We start from the raw sequence: 14,854 nt of genomic DNA, 5'->3' as shown, positions 1-14,854 counted from the left end.
AGTCTGTGAGACTAGATTGGTCATCCTACAATAGTCATCCACTGAAGCCAGAATATTTAACTTACTATATGAAATTTTAGCTGCAGAAGCATGGATATAATGATACAATAAGAGGGTGCTAACTAACCAGGACTAACTGATCTTATAAAATGGCCCACAGAAAGGATATTGCCAGAAAGCCTGAATCTGTAGAAAGGGTTAAATTGAATTACAAGGAAGAATGTCAATAATCAAATCATAGTTACCATTTCAATCAGGAAAAGTAATAAATACTGAAAATAAAGCAAGAGCTTAAGGTACTAGGTCAACAGCTTCAGAGAGAATTTCCAAGTTTAGCTGTCCAGTACCACTCTGAAGGAACAAGTCCTCTGCTGTAGATCTATAATTCCTCTTTTGTTTCATGGGCCAACCAAAAGGGCTGTATATCACAGTCACTCACTGCCTAAATAGGCACAGTGAGAAACTTCACAAATGGTTAGCATTTGGGGAAACAAATGAAAAATGCCCATTAATGACAGAACAGTAATGTGATCATCATATTCTGAAGGATATTATTTATTTCTAGCTGGCTGGCTATCTCTTTGGTGAAACAGGATTGATAGAATGAATAAAAACTTTGCTATATAAAAATATTGAGTCAATGTATTTAGAAGATTAACACATTTATCTTTACCATCCACTGGATTTGACAGTGGGAGCAGATTCCCGCAAAATAACGAAGAGGGCTTCCAAAGGCTGAAGGTTACACAGAGCTGCAAAGGGAAACAGATAGGTTTAGAAAGAATAAAGAGGGTAACAACATTTGGGAGGGGATTCTCAGAGTTCTTTTACATATCCTGTTAGGCATTAAGGGATGAGTACATACAAAAAAAATAAAGGTAGTGTCATTGTAACACATTGTATTATATAAGATTCCAAAATTTCATATTACTGGGTGTGACAAATAATAAGTTCAATTAGATAAGAATTTTGAAATGTGTGGTTGATCTACATTAGAAAAGTTAATTAAAAGTAGAGATAAATACAATCCCTTGTTCCCTCAATGTAGGTATTTATAGTCGGAAAAGTAGAATATGTAGTTAAAGAATGAAACTGTCTGGTATGTAGTAGGTATTTAATAAATGTTAACTATTAATATTATGATAAAAACTTTATCTGGCAATTCATATCTGTGCCAAATTACTGGACTCTCATTCTTTTTCATACACATGGCATATAAAGAAAAGCCTATTTCGATATGAGCTATATAAATTAATTACCTCATTGGTTTGGGAATTCTGGGTTTTTCTATAAGTGTCAAAATATGTGTATCACTTCACTTATTTCCTCTTGTGTTTTGATTAAAGGAAGCTGGCAGTGCAAAACTTCCCCAACAGAGACCATTAATGTAAATGTCATCTAACACTACAAGCATGTCATTCATGAGAGGACAGTTTGATATGAACAATTCTTAATAGAATCATCCTTCCTCTCCCAAAATGCATTCCTTAGAAAACCTACAGTGTCAAACAGACCTCTCAGTAGTAGGGAAAAAACCCCTCACTAGAATTATTTTACTAGGGTGATATAAAGACAATTGTTCAAAGTTCAAGCTTTGTTCTCAATTACACGAGTATAAATAAATAGAAGGTTCAGGCTTATAATTGAGGGCAGAATTAGCACCAAGCCCAAAATATCAGGGTCATATTTGGCTCTTTTAATTCCTTTACTGTGTCCAATCAGTCACCCAATCCTGTCCTTTAAACATATTATGAGTTTGTACAATATTAAACAGTTGTCATTTATTAACATTTGAGCAACATTCAGTCAACTGACAACATCTTCAGAGGTCAAGAGTTAGCACATAGGGCAGGCAAGCCTTTTTTCCAATGGAAACAAAAAAGTCACAAAAGAATGGAGCATAGGGTGGGTAAAAGAGCTATGTCAACAGCAGCTGTGCATGGTTTCCTATGTGGCCTAATTTTAGGAATGTCAGTAAGTCCCCCCTCTCCCGCCAGCACATATCTCATAACACTGCTTAAATGTTTACCATTTTAGAGGCCCATTCCTTTGAAATAGCAAACCTTCTTTTAAAAACACGTCTCTTACGGGGTTGGGCACGTATTAAACTGAGCTTAGTTTAAATTAGGTTAAATAATGCAGTTTATTCCTAACATGTTGAGATCTGAAGACTTCTGAATACTGAAGAAATGAGCCTCTTGAAGGGTCAGAGGTAAATTTGAATCATGAGGTGTTCAGGAAAAGATTGACATAGGGCGTGCGGGAGGGACACAGCAAGGAATAGAAGTCAGACACTAAACAAGTATGATTGAAAATATTAAGAATGATTTCTACAATATCAAGAAAAATGCTAAAATTGGGAAAGATACAGTGGGAGATTAAGGTAAATTTGCTGATGTAGACTTGACAAGAAAGGGAAGATAACCCTAACCTGATTCTCTTTCAGGAAAAGATGTACATTTATAATAATAATAAGAATATATCTTCAACATTAGTTGACTACTAGCAATATTCTGGCCTTGGTTTAAAGGCCCCAATATTGTTTGAATTGCTACCCAGAACCTAAGGACTGAAGGTAGTCCTGGTATGCAAGAGTCCAGTTCTTCTCTTCACTAAAGGTCTTCATAGAATCTTTTCATTGAGAATTTATTCTTACTCTTATTTCTCTGGGAAAGACTTACCAAAGAACAGAGGGAAATCATTTTGTTATCAGATAACTGTTGCGTTACATAGCCATTCCTTCTGAAATTATTATTATCAGAACTTGGAGGATTGCTACAATTAAATTCACGAAATTCACTTTCATGCAAAGTTAATGCTCCAGGCAGTAAAGGAGGGTGATGAAAGAAAAATTTTAGTGGAGTGCCTATCTAGAGTTGCTCATGATCAAAGATCCAACACTACACATATTTATCCAGGCATAGTGACCTTATTTTCTGTCCCCGTGGGTTATGAATCTTCTGGTTCTCACTGGTCTTTTGCAAGAAGCTTTCCATTTGCATATTCTATGCAAGACTTCTCTGTACTCCCTCTGTAAGTTTGCTCATTGCTTTTTCCCAATGATTTAATATTTAAGTCAAAAATATTTCATTTTCTTTCTCAAAATGAAAGAATTTTTGAAGAGTAATCAGAAACAATGGGAAAAAAGATGCAGACATGTCTCTTGCATGACTATTTGATACAGTTATGTATCCTAACCAAATTCATGCAATACTTATATGAAATGTGATACTCTGCATTTAAGGAGAGAGAAAGGGACAGAGTGAAGAGAGACTGAAGAGGAGGAGGAAGTATAAGAGAAGAGGGAGTAGGAAAAGCAGTCTGGTGCTTCACAACCTAACATAATCTAAGCATGTTTTCCAAACAGAAATCATTAGGGAATGATGAGGAATAAGTTGCATCTCTACAGTTTCTATTTTATATATGTGCCATATGTAAGTTTTTCATTTTAATATTTTCCAACATTAATATTTTTTAAAAAATTTTGGACACCTTTATTAATTTTATTTATTTTTTAATGTGGTGCTGAGGATTGAACCCACTGCCTCACATGTGCTAGGTAAGCACTCTACCACTGAGCCACAACCCAAGCCCCCTCCATCATTAATTTTTTATTCATCCAACTTAGGTACTTTGCAGTTTGGAGGTCATTAAAACAGAAACAGTAGGAAACAGATCTTCACAACTGTCCTAGCTTTTTTATTCAGCCCCTTTTTGGTATTCCAAGGAATATCAGAAATTCAAAAATTATGTTACCACTATTTCTACTTGAAACTCCCATTGTCCTTGAAACACTATGTTAATCCAAATTTATTAAGCTTGGCAGGTAGATGCTGTGCAGATGGAGCATGTAGGAATGTGGGAGCATATTAGATCTGCTTGGAGAGGAGGAAGCAAAGCCCCTACCCCACACATCCCTGAAGGCATTCCTCACTCCTGTCACAACAATACCAGGAATGCATTATCATTTATACCTTTGGATTTAAATACTGAGGACAGCAAATGTTATGGAGCCATGCACTAGATGAATATCAATCATTTACACTCAAGTTCACATTTCACTTTCCTACCAGAAACAGTGCCTTGAGAGGATGGCATGTCACTAAGTAATTTAAATGATGGGGAGGTGAGGAATATAAGATGAAATTATCAAGGGTTTTGGGGTAGCTGAAAGGAGGAAATAAGTGAGTTGAATTGCTTCCAAAGGGGAAAAATACTTAATTCCCAATATTGTTGAGGATTGGTTCAATTTCAATGATCCACTGGTGGATTTTTTCAACTATCCTAGCCTTTAGCAGTAGTAGAGTGTGACCATAAACATTCTAGAACCTAAATATTCCATCAGTAAATATAGATTGGGATGCCTTTGTTTTGGGTTGCTCAGGACAGTCAGAACCAAATACTGTGAGGCTAAACTGAAACAGCACTCAGTCAGCCTAAATAAGGTATAAGAAAGAAAATCACAAGCTAGTTTTATGTATTCAAATTCAGCAATTATGACAAAAGCATTTAGTAATCACTGAAAAGGCTACCATTAATAGTTTGGCATGTAGTGTGACACCTGTGTGTTCAGTAAACCTGAATAGTACAAGTGGCAGTATCATCTTCTTCCAGAGAATCAAGTTTGTACAGTATGTTTCCCTAGCCTTTAACAAATATCAAACATTTTTACTCACGTGGAGCACCTTCAGCCATTTCAATAGCAGTGATTCCAACAGACCATACATCACTCTGCAAAAGAAAAGATGACAAAAAATATGTAACATAAAATGGGAAATTGGGGGGCTAGAATTGAAGCTCACTTGGTTAGCACATGTGAAACACTGCATTTGATCTTCAGCACTGCATAAAACAAATTAATACAATAAAGGTACTATATATATATATATATATATATATATATATATATATATATAATTTATATATATTTATATATGGAAAACTGGTAGTATTAAGAATCTTAATCTTTGGCTGATGGTGGATGTTGTCAACACCAGAGCCATTTCATAGTTTTTATATAATGAAGCTTCATTATAAATTAATATCATAGGAAGACATTATCTGAGCTTGATCTCCAGTTAGACCCTCAACACAACAGGCTGATATGATGGAATGAGGTTCAGTGGAGGAAAAGTTCTTCTTGGGTGTACTGCTTGTGTTGCCTTACCTGAAATATCAAAAGGAACTCACTGTAAAGAAGATCTAATACACAGATCCACAAGCTGTGTGATCTATAGCAAATGATTTAAATCTCTGAACCTCAATTTCATTGTATATAAAATGGTGATTATAATAGGACCCATTTCATAAGATTTGTGTATGTGTGTGTATACATATGTATACACACACATTTAACATATATAAATACACTTTATGTTAAACATAATTATAATTAACAGCTTCTATATTAAATATATAATACAAAATATTACATATTATAATATAAATATGTGTACTAGTTTATAAATTACATAGTGTATATAAATTATTAATATATTTATATGTGTAAATATACATTTCAGCTGTTCCTGGAATACAGTAAACTTAAGCTGTAATTATCATGAGACCCATAGAAATTGTTCTGACCACTACTAACTGTACTTTGTTTTTCAGAGTATGGAAAGGTCACAGGGCTACAGTACACTAGCTGAATGACTCCTAAATGAGGTCAATGAAGTTTTGGAATCCTTGTTTATGGTTCTTTTTTTCAGCTTTTTTGTTGGTTCTTTTTAGTTATACATGACATTAGAATTAATTTTGATATAATTATACAACCATGGAATATATCATATTCTAGTTAGGACCCCTTTCTTAGGGATGTACATGATGGTGGGATTCACTGTGATGTTTTCATACATGTATATGGGAAAACTGAATCTGACATGATTTCCCCATGGTTTATAGTTCTTCACACTTCATTTGTGATATTCTAAGATGAAGTATTAATTTGACTAAATAGGGCAAAAATATAAAAATAAATAGTTAATGCAGGTAAAAATTCTAGGAAGGTTATCAAAATACACAGGTATAAAGCTCTATTTTTATAGCAAGTCACTTGAAGAACTAATGCTTCTGTAGTCTCCACAGATCCTAATATAGCACTGAATATGTTATGAGTGCTCAGTAAATAATTACTTTGCAGATCAAGCAGAGGGCATTCAAGGAAATGGAAAAGGGATGAAACTTAGATTAATCAACTTCAAGTTTTGAGCCCTAGGTTCCACACAGGGAGACCACAATGAATTGTTTGGATGACTTATGATGTGGAGAGTGAGTGAGGTTTTTCCAGTCTATAGCAACTGGAGAGTTTTCCTTCTTTCCACATCAGCCTTTTGAAATGTGTACATAGATGTATATTGTCCAAATTGCAATTTCAGTGGAAATTTTAATAAATAGCACAAATTGTTACTTAATTTGACTATTCCACTGATTCTCTGTGGTTTTAGAAGTGAACAACATGCCAAAGATTTTCTCTGTTACCCTGAGTAATCAAATTATCTGTTTTTTTTTTCTTTTTGGAGCTAAGTTATTGTGCAGATTAATAATTGGCTTTACATTTATTCATTTATAAGTTTAAAATATCCTCTGTCCCTGGATGTTAAAGTTCCATATAAAGCCACATAATATAATATTTTTTAACCAAGTAGTTGCAAGCAACATGAACTAGATTCCCCCTCAAATTTGAATAACTCCCAATTGTCTACTTTTTCTACATTCATAGAAAATATTATTTTCACATATACTATCAAACCACATAGAGAAATAGAGGCTAGATTTTCCTCTTAAAGTTAATATGAAGGGAGGAGCTGCCTGCTTTTTCCTATAATATTTTATCATTAAATGTTCATCAAAAATCCTTTCCAAATTTTGATTCCCAATATCTGAATCCTTATACTCACTCTGTAATCATAGGAGCGTCTTGGGTCCTCATCACAGTTAATCACTTCAGGTGCCATCCAGTATGGTGTCCCAATGAAGCTATTTCTTCGTCCATTAGTTCTGCTCACCTGGGCACTCACTCCAAAATCCACTGCAAAATTCAGCATATGTCAAAATAATTAATCAGGAACAAAAAACTCAATAAGTTATTGCTTTAACTTGGAAAGCCAATACAAAAGCCACAATGGGTAACAGATTTTCATTCCAGCTCTGAAAACTTTACCATGAATTCTACTCCAGGAATACTGGGAAATAAGCTTTTGCTGCTATTTATGTTGGAATGAGACTCAATAGTGCTATTATAAATCTACAGTAGGTTTGGCTGTATGTTTACCATGAATATTAAAAATAAAGTTCCACTGGTACACTCTGAACCTCTGAAGTGATAACATATGTAGTATTTGGACCTGCCACCAAGCTAGAGGAAGAATAACAGTATAAGCATCATCTAAGAAATGTTAAACATATTAGTAGTTGCTTAGGAAGCTCTCACTCATAACATTAGGAAGTCCTAATGTCAATGATAAAGAAAATTGAGTTTTTTTCTGGAATTTAGTTTAAATGCTTACACAAATTTTCTGAATCAGATGCAAATATTTACTGTGGTACATATATCTTAACTTAGGCCATGAAAGTTTAGTCTCCTATTCATCTGTGGGATACATTAGAAGAAAATATTTAGTATGGTATCCTCAGAAACAGACAGAAAATAGGCTGAAGTAGACCAGGGTTATTTATTCCAGAAAAAATAAGACAGGGATGAAAAATGAAGTAGATTTTCTAATTTAGAATGGTTTCCAGGAATCTAGATGATGGTGAACAAAACTGACTGAAAAACAGCTTGAAGAATTTAGAGAAAGAAAAGAAAAAGGAAAAGAAAAACCCTGATAGTTCAAGACAGATTAAGAAAGGTCTAACAAAAACACGAACACACACGTTCATATTGTGAAGACCACCATTGGGTGCTGCAAAATCTCATTATCTATAATTTTTAAAGAACTAGTTTAACTTGGAGCTTAGCATTTCCACTATCCTTAATGGCCAACTTTAATGGCAAAGAAATAACCTGTGATAGCCATAAGCTGATATATATGGTGTACATTCCAGGGGAGAAAATCAAAAGAGAAAAGATTAGAAGAAAGAGTGATGAATAGAAGAAAAGGGGAAAATAGAATGAGAAAGTTAAAATTAAGATGAAGGGTATAGTAGAAACCTCAACAATGTCATAGTTTAACCTTTTCCTTAATAACATTAAGGCTTGAAATGTGAAGATTATTGATCAATTGCAACCACAATATACTTATTTTTGTGTCTCTTTCATTTCCATCACTTCCTTTGCCTATCATTAGGTTTGCCTTCTGGAAACTTCTCATAAGATGTTGTTTTAAAAAATATGTGAGGATCTGAGAAATCTAAAACAAGTTATGAGAGAATTATGTGTGTAATAAGCCTGATTAAATTTGAATCCAGCACTCCACCAGAGTGAACCAATATTTTAGTGATTTTTTTTTCACTTAACAATTTCTCTTCTGTGTTGTAAATGGTTGGATTGGCAAGCAACTTGACCCAAGCTTAGGGAAGTGTTGCTGTACTCATGAACATAATACTTAGCCTTATGGTGGTATATACATCCTGCACGATTGAACTTGAAATCTATAATGCCTCTTATGTGCTTTAATGCAGTTTCTTAAAATTGTGCTTCTAGCTTTGTAACTTTTAAGTAGAAAAAGAATGATACATTTTCTGGAAACTACTTTCACTTATTTCAAGAACAATTATTACTTCATACTTTTCCACAAAATCCATTTAAAAACTGTTTTCAATGAATTACCAAAGTCTCTATGCAGATTCTATTTGTTTAGCAAGAAAATGGAAAATATGTTAAGGTCATATTAAGACACATGATAAAAAATAATTGATATAATTAAAAAACACAATACTTATGTTTTATATCAATGAATTAATGGGGTTATCTGCCATTATGTAGTACTGACTTAGTTTATGTGGTATTATTGAAAAACCAACCATCAGTGTTTTTTAAATATTAAAAGGTATAATATATTGTTGTTCCCTATTACCTGTGAGACTATATATATATATATATTTTTTTTTTTCAAATGAATTATGTCATTCTAATTCCTAAAATAATAAGCTAGGGACTTTCTGTCCTTTGATTTCTAATTCTGAATTTGATTTGGATATTATTAGAGCTTCACTTCCAAATGACATATTTTCTTTAAATAATTGAGGGAAAATGCAAAGAAACAACTCATGCTTAAGTAATTTAAAAATTCTTTGGTATTCTTGAGAAAACATGGCTCTGTGATGTGTAATTTTTGAAATTCCTGCCAATGACACAGAAATTCACACATGGTAAATCCTCCATTTAATTGTTGAAATGAATATAATAGGTATCTCTAATAGATGGTAAAACATTGACCAAAAAGTAATCCCCATTATAATTTAGGATATTTTAATCAACATTAGTTCAAAGAAGTGGTTGGTAACATCCTTTTTCTTTTCCCCCACCTTTCCTTCCAAACAAAATTTTAAAATTTGATTGATTTTTCTAAGCAGGGGAATCTCAGCTCAACTAAGTAGAGGATATTGTTAGTGATAAAGAGCACCGTTAACCTAAAGGAATTTTCTTCATAAAATGTTTTGACCCTCACCTTAAATATTGCAAGAAGAAACTTACCCAGTTTTACTTCAGCATTATGAGTCAGTAGCACATTCTGACCTTTGATGTCCCGGTGAATTACTCGGTGTGCATGAAGGTGAGCCAAGCCCTGTATGCACATGTGTTAAAAAGAAAGTCACATTAGTATATATTTTACTCTTTTCTGGTACTATTATTAGTATTTTGGAGAAAACTTTTGGTAAGAAAAATGGCCCAGAGTTGATGTGTCAGGCAAAATTCTTTCTTTATGCTGGAATTAATACAACCAATTCCCAGAAATTCTACTTTTGGCTATAAGGAAAGGAAAATAAATCAGGACACCCATGAAAGAAAAAGTACACCAAGAAGTAATGTTTGTATACATTGGGTCACTTTACCTTCCTTTCTAACCTCCATATTTCCAACTAACCATAACAGTAAAGACCTGGACATACTAACTTTATCAGAGCTCAGCCATAGTTTTGCTCTATTCCTCATCCAACCATTTGTTTAGTCCAAAATATTTTCAAGTCAGCCTTGTAGGCTGAGAATTTGAGGTAATATGGAAATTCATTTTAAAGCATTTGCAATTTGTGTTGGCTTACCGTGCTGGCTTCAACCCACTCACCACTAAAACTAACCCGTGACCTGGCTAAACCATGATATGGTATGCAGTATTAGGCTGCAGTGAGACTGCTTCAGACACTAACTGGGAGGTAATAATAGAAGTAAAAATAAAAACAGTGAAAAATTATTGAGCCCTTATTCTTTGCCAGACATTTTGCAAAGTACTTTAAATGGAGTAAATTGTTAAATCCTTAAAGCAACCATTTGAGGATGGTGCCAATATCACCCTATACTACACACAAGGAAAGAGACTTGGAGAAATTATGTAATTGACTTAAGATCACATGGCTAACGTAGGTGAGATGGAATTACAACTCAGTCAAGAGTTTGCACTCATAACCATTTACACTAACATCACAAGTGAATCCAACCAAAATCCCAGAAAGTATATTCAAACAATGTAGAGTGGTACTGTTCGGTTCCAGTCACATCTTCTTCTCTGACCCTAAACACTTAAGTCACACACTAAAAAATGAGACTGGTAGACCAAGAATATTGTTGCCTTTATCCAACTGTGTATTAGAAATAAAGAAAAGAAATGTGGGGCAGTATTCAAAAATGATATCTGTCTGGAAAAAGATGGGTGCAGATTTTCTGTAGATCAGTGACTTCTGACTCACCTTCATCTTAATCTATGACGATAGTGCTATGGCTTTTTAGAAATAGCTCTAAAATCAACATAATATATAATCCCAGTGGTCATTTCCCTGATAGTTTAACACAGTAGTATGAATCTGAAAAAACTATTAAAGGCCATGATTTGCAAAGAATTGTTAACCCATTTTGTGATGTACCTTAAAGTTGAGGGACATTATCTCAACGTTTGCTTTCTCCAAAGTTTTCTGGTCTTCTTAGGTTCCCTGATCCATAAGTTAAGTTAAACAGTCTTAAACAATCAGATAGGAGGTATAAGGTACATCTGCATATTTTTCTCAAGTTCTTTCAAGATCAAGAAAAATGATTATATGAAGGCATACCTGAAGGATTTCTCTGCAGATATAAGCAATCCAATCTTCTTTTAAACTCTGATTTTTTGTCATCCTCACTACATCAGTGACTGAGCCTGCTGCACATAACTCCATCACCATCTGTGGGGAAGTTAAGAAAGTATAAAGAATTAAAAAGTAATTCTGTGAAAATATCCCAAGAATTCCCAGTACATATAGCTTGTATCTGTATGTAATGTTTAGAGATTAAGGCACTGCAAACCTGGCTCAATTGTCAGGTGGAAAACTCCAAAGACTAGTGGAATTAGAAAGAATTTGTGGAGGGAGAGAAACTAGTTATCATTTCAGAGATATTTAACCAGGAGGAGGGATTTAAAATAATCCTTGAATCATAGGTAATGTTTGGAAATGCTTAGAAAAAGAACATTAGGTTTATGGAAAACAGAATGAATAATGGCCTTGGAAATAAGCTTGTGAATGGGACAAACCTAGGTGAACCTTAAGTGGAAAGGATAATAGAGATAACAGTTTGGTTTGAAGTGAAGTAAGATGTGGAGGGTCAAAAGAATTTACATTTCCATATCAAGACTAAGTTTAGTTGTCATTGTTTTATTTATGTTTTCAAATTCCAGTTTATTTTCTCCAAGATACAGGCAGCTATAACTTAAAGGGGAAATTTTTCTATTGAATTCCTGTAGGATAATTTCTTCCAAATGCGATTCCTGCCAAGGAAATAAGACTAACATCTTTGAAAATATTAATTCTGATTTTTTCTATTAATACACACAATTTCTCAGGAAATCCCTAAAGATCTTTCTAATATTATGTGAGAAGATCTCAATTATTAGAGGAATGTGAGATATTCACAATCATTTTCCAGCCTTGCAAGCACAGTGCTTGGCTCATATACTTTATAAATGGCAATTATCTATTTACTTATTTTCTGATTTACATGGGTTTTAAAGTGTTAGTGATCCCATAAAAACTCTTACTTCCACAAATAATTTATGCATTAAATGCTTTCTCATCTTTCAGATAGCAGTTCAAGCTTTTATTTCCTCAAGGAAAAGTTCCTCTTTCCTCAGCTTAATTTAAGTTCCTTTGTTTTCCACCCAAATGTAATCATGTTATATTCCTTCTAAGTAGACATTTTTGTGAATGTATGATTGACATTGGTCTTTGCAAGTAGACTGCAAGCTACAGTTGTCCAGGGTCATGTCTATTCAGCTTACCATTGTATCCCCAGCATCTAGTAGAATGTCTGGCAAATAGGTGATTTTTCAATGAATGTATATTGAATGACTGAATGAACTGAGTACTAGTAATGCATATCCAATAAGGAGACTACAACATTTCTCATAGTTTGCCATATTGTCAAGAGGAAAAATTTTATACAGAAAAATATATGAAAGGACAAATGGTATATGCAAAAAAGTAACCAGTAAGCTGTGACTAAAATTTACTAAAATGTCTATGAGAATTGTCAGCAAATACAAGATTTGAGTTAACTGGGCATTTGGAAGAAAATAGAGTTAAATTGAAGATCTCTAAATTTGGTGATTCTCAGAGTGTGGCGCTCAGCAGCAACATTAACATCATCTATAAACTTATTAGAAAGTACAAATTTTACACACATCCCTAACCTACAGAATCAGAAACCCTGTGAGTGTCCTCCAGCATTCTGTGTTTTTTGTGGCTGACCAGAAGATTCTGATGCATGCTAAGGTTTGAGAACCTCTGTTTCAATTCAACCCCCAGCTGAAAATTTATAGTATTCACTGTCCTACTCCTCAAGTTCATTATATAGAATACAATAGAATCATCCATTGACACTTGAAGATCCTGAAAAGTTTAAGTCACTATTTTCAAACAAACAAATGCAATTACTGACTAGGAGTGTAAATGAAAATGTAGAAAGTATAGAGCTCATGTATACAATGACTCCAATTATGTTTTAAATATTCCATTTTTAATAAAGACATCATTGAAAGCTCATTTTATTTATAATACAGTAGAAATAGGTATAAATAGAATACATATTCTGGTAGCTGTGGCCTAGTTAACATATGGTGTAATTAGCCTCTAGAATTTATATTTCATTAATCCAGAATTTGTGATACCCCAGCCATGGCTAAGAAGAGGAGAAGTCATCTAACCCTTAGAAAAGAATTTCTAGGAAGTAATTTACTCAAGTATACATATATTTTGCAAACATTTAAAATGCACTCTTCATGCTCTTGTTGACTGCTAGTGAGAAATGATCCTTATCCATTAACTATATTATAATTCATTAGGAAGCTTCAACAGCACAATGGAAATTATTTAAAGTTAAAAGCAGTCAAGCTGCATTTCAAAATATTTGTTAGATATTTCCAGTGTTCATTCAAGTCCTCCCTCACCCTTCTGAATTAGCTATTGCCAGTCACAGAAGTTATTTTCCCATACTTTATCATGCCCATCTCCATTCATCAGAGTATATTTTGCCATACTACCTTGAGTAGTTGACTGCTTAGCTTTTCCAAGTAGGTGCTCAGAAGTAACATTTTAGCTTATGAAAATGTATATCCTTGAGTAAAACTTTTCTTATTGAATAAGATCAGGGTAATTAAAAACATACCCAAAGTTGGTGCCTGTGGCCAGGAGGACTCAGTTTGAAAAATGCACCATAGAAAGACACAATGTTTTTGTGGAAAGAGTACTTCCTCAGAAGGTTGAGTTCAGTCCTGAGATCCTCTTCCTCATCCTATAGAATAAAAAGAGTCAACTAAGCTTCAAAGCTATGCAATCCAATAACTATTGATCTCTATAGGAGATTCACAATCGAAAATCCTATGCAACCAATTTATCCTACATAATAAAATCTCAGCTAGAATTATCAGTGAATGGAGATATCTGGTTAACTTGAAATTTGAGAGAAAAAGGGTAAGTCCATGATCTCTTATCAATTCAGCAGTTCTCAGTGTTCCATGGCCCATCAGCACTGACCATTATATAAAGTTTTCATTGAATGGAATGATACATTTTAGTTTCTTTTTAAATAGTTTTATTGAGATACAATTCATGCGCCCTACTGTTTACTCATTTAAAGTATAAAATTCTGTGATTTTTAGTATATTTACAGAGTTGTACAATCATCACACTCAATTTTAGAACATTTTTATCACACTGAAATTACATACATTTTAGGTATCACCCCCAAATTCTACCCAACACATACCTTAGTTCTAATCAACCACCAATCTACTTTCTGTTTATATACTGGATATTTCATATAAATGAAACCATATAATATGTGGTCTTTTATGACTAGGCTTTTTATAAAGTTTGTCCATGTTGTACCAGGTATTAGTATTCCATTCCTATGGGTTTATCATTCATTAATTGTTAGACATTTGGGTTAAATTTATACCTTTTTGGCATTGTGATTAATGCTTCTATGAGATTTATGTCAAGTTTTTGTGTCAATAGATGTTTTCATTTCTCTTGGGTATATATCTAGGGAGTGAAATTCCTCAATCAAATGATAACTTTGTGGAATATTTGAAGAAATTCCAAACTATTTTCCATAGTGGCCGTACCATTTTAAATTCCCAACAGCAACATATAAAGGGGGTTCCAATTTCTCCATACCTTTACCAACACTTGTTATTTTCTCTTTTTTTATTATAACCACTCTAGTGGG

At 33.6% G+C, this 14,854-nt stretch overlaps 1 protein-coding gene and 1 long non-coding RNA gene across 12 annotated transcripts in view; one reads left to right on the top strand and one right to left on the bottom strand.

Moving 5' to 3' along the window:
- Nrk (Nik related kinase) overlaps positions 1-14,854 on the bottom strand; it is a 128,516-nt gene that overhangs the window by 46,758 nt on the left and 66,904 nt on the right. For all 6 annotated transcript variants that reach the window (XM_058571612.1, XM_058571610.1, XM_058571611.1 and 3 more), the window contains exons 5-10: positions 13,790-13,915; positions 11,203-11,313; positions 9,638-9,728; positions 6,900-7,030; positions 4,677-4,731; positions 674-752 (exon numbers count right to left, since the gene is read on the bottom strand). In XM_058571612.1, the coding sequence (XP_058427595.1) occupies positions 674-752; positions 4,677-4,731; positions 6,900-7,030; positions 9,638-9,728; positions 11,203-11,313; positions 13,790-13,915 (593 nt within the window). The remainder of the gene's footprint in view (positions 1-673; positions 753-4,676; positions 4,732-6,899; positions 7,031-9,637; positions 9,729-11,202; positions 11,314-13,789; positions 13,916-14,854) is intronic.
- The window catches only part of LOC124076710 (uncharacterized), a 170,100-nt gene that overhangs the window by 97,063 nt on the left and 58,183 nt on the right, over positions 1-14,854 (top strand). The gene's annotated exons all lie outside the window — the stretch shown is intronic.

The sequence above is a fragment of the Marmota monax genome, unplaced genomic scaffold (genome assembly GCF_021218885.2).
Source record: "Marmota monax isolate L192 unplaced genomic scaffold, Marmota_monax_Labrador192_F-V1.1 WCK01_AAM20220418_F8-fsc00050, whole genome shotgun sequence".
Classification (NCBI taxonomy): domain Eukaryota; kingdom Metazoa; phylum Chordata; class Mammalia; order Rodentia; family Sciuridae; genus Marmota; species Marmota monax.
The sequence above is the reverse complement of the archived record's forward strand: the minus strand, read 5'-3'. Positions and strand labels throughout refer to the sequence as shown.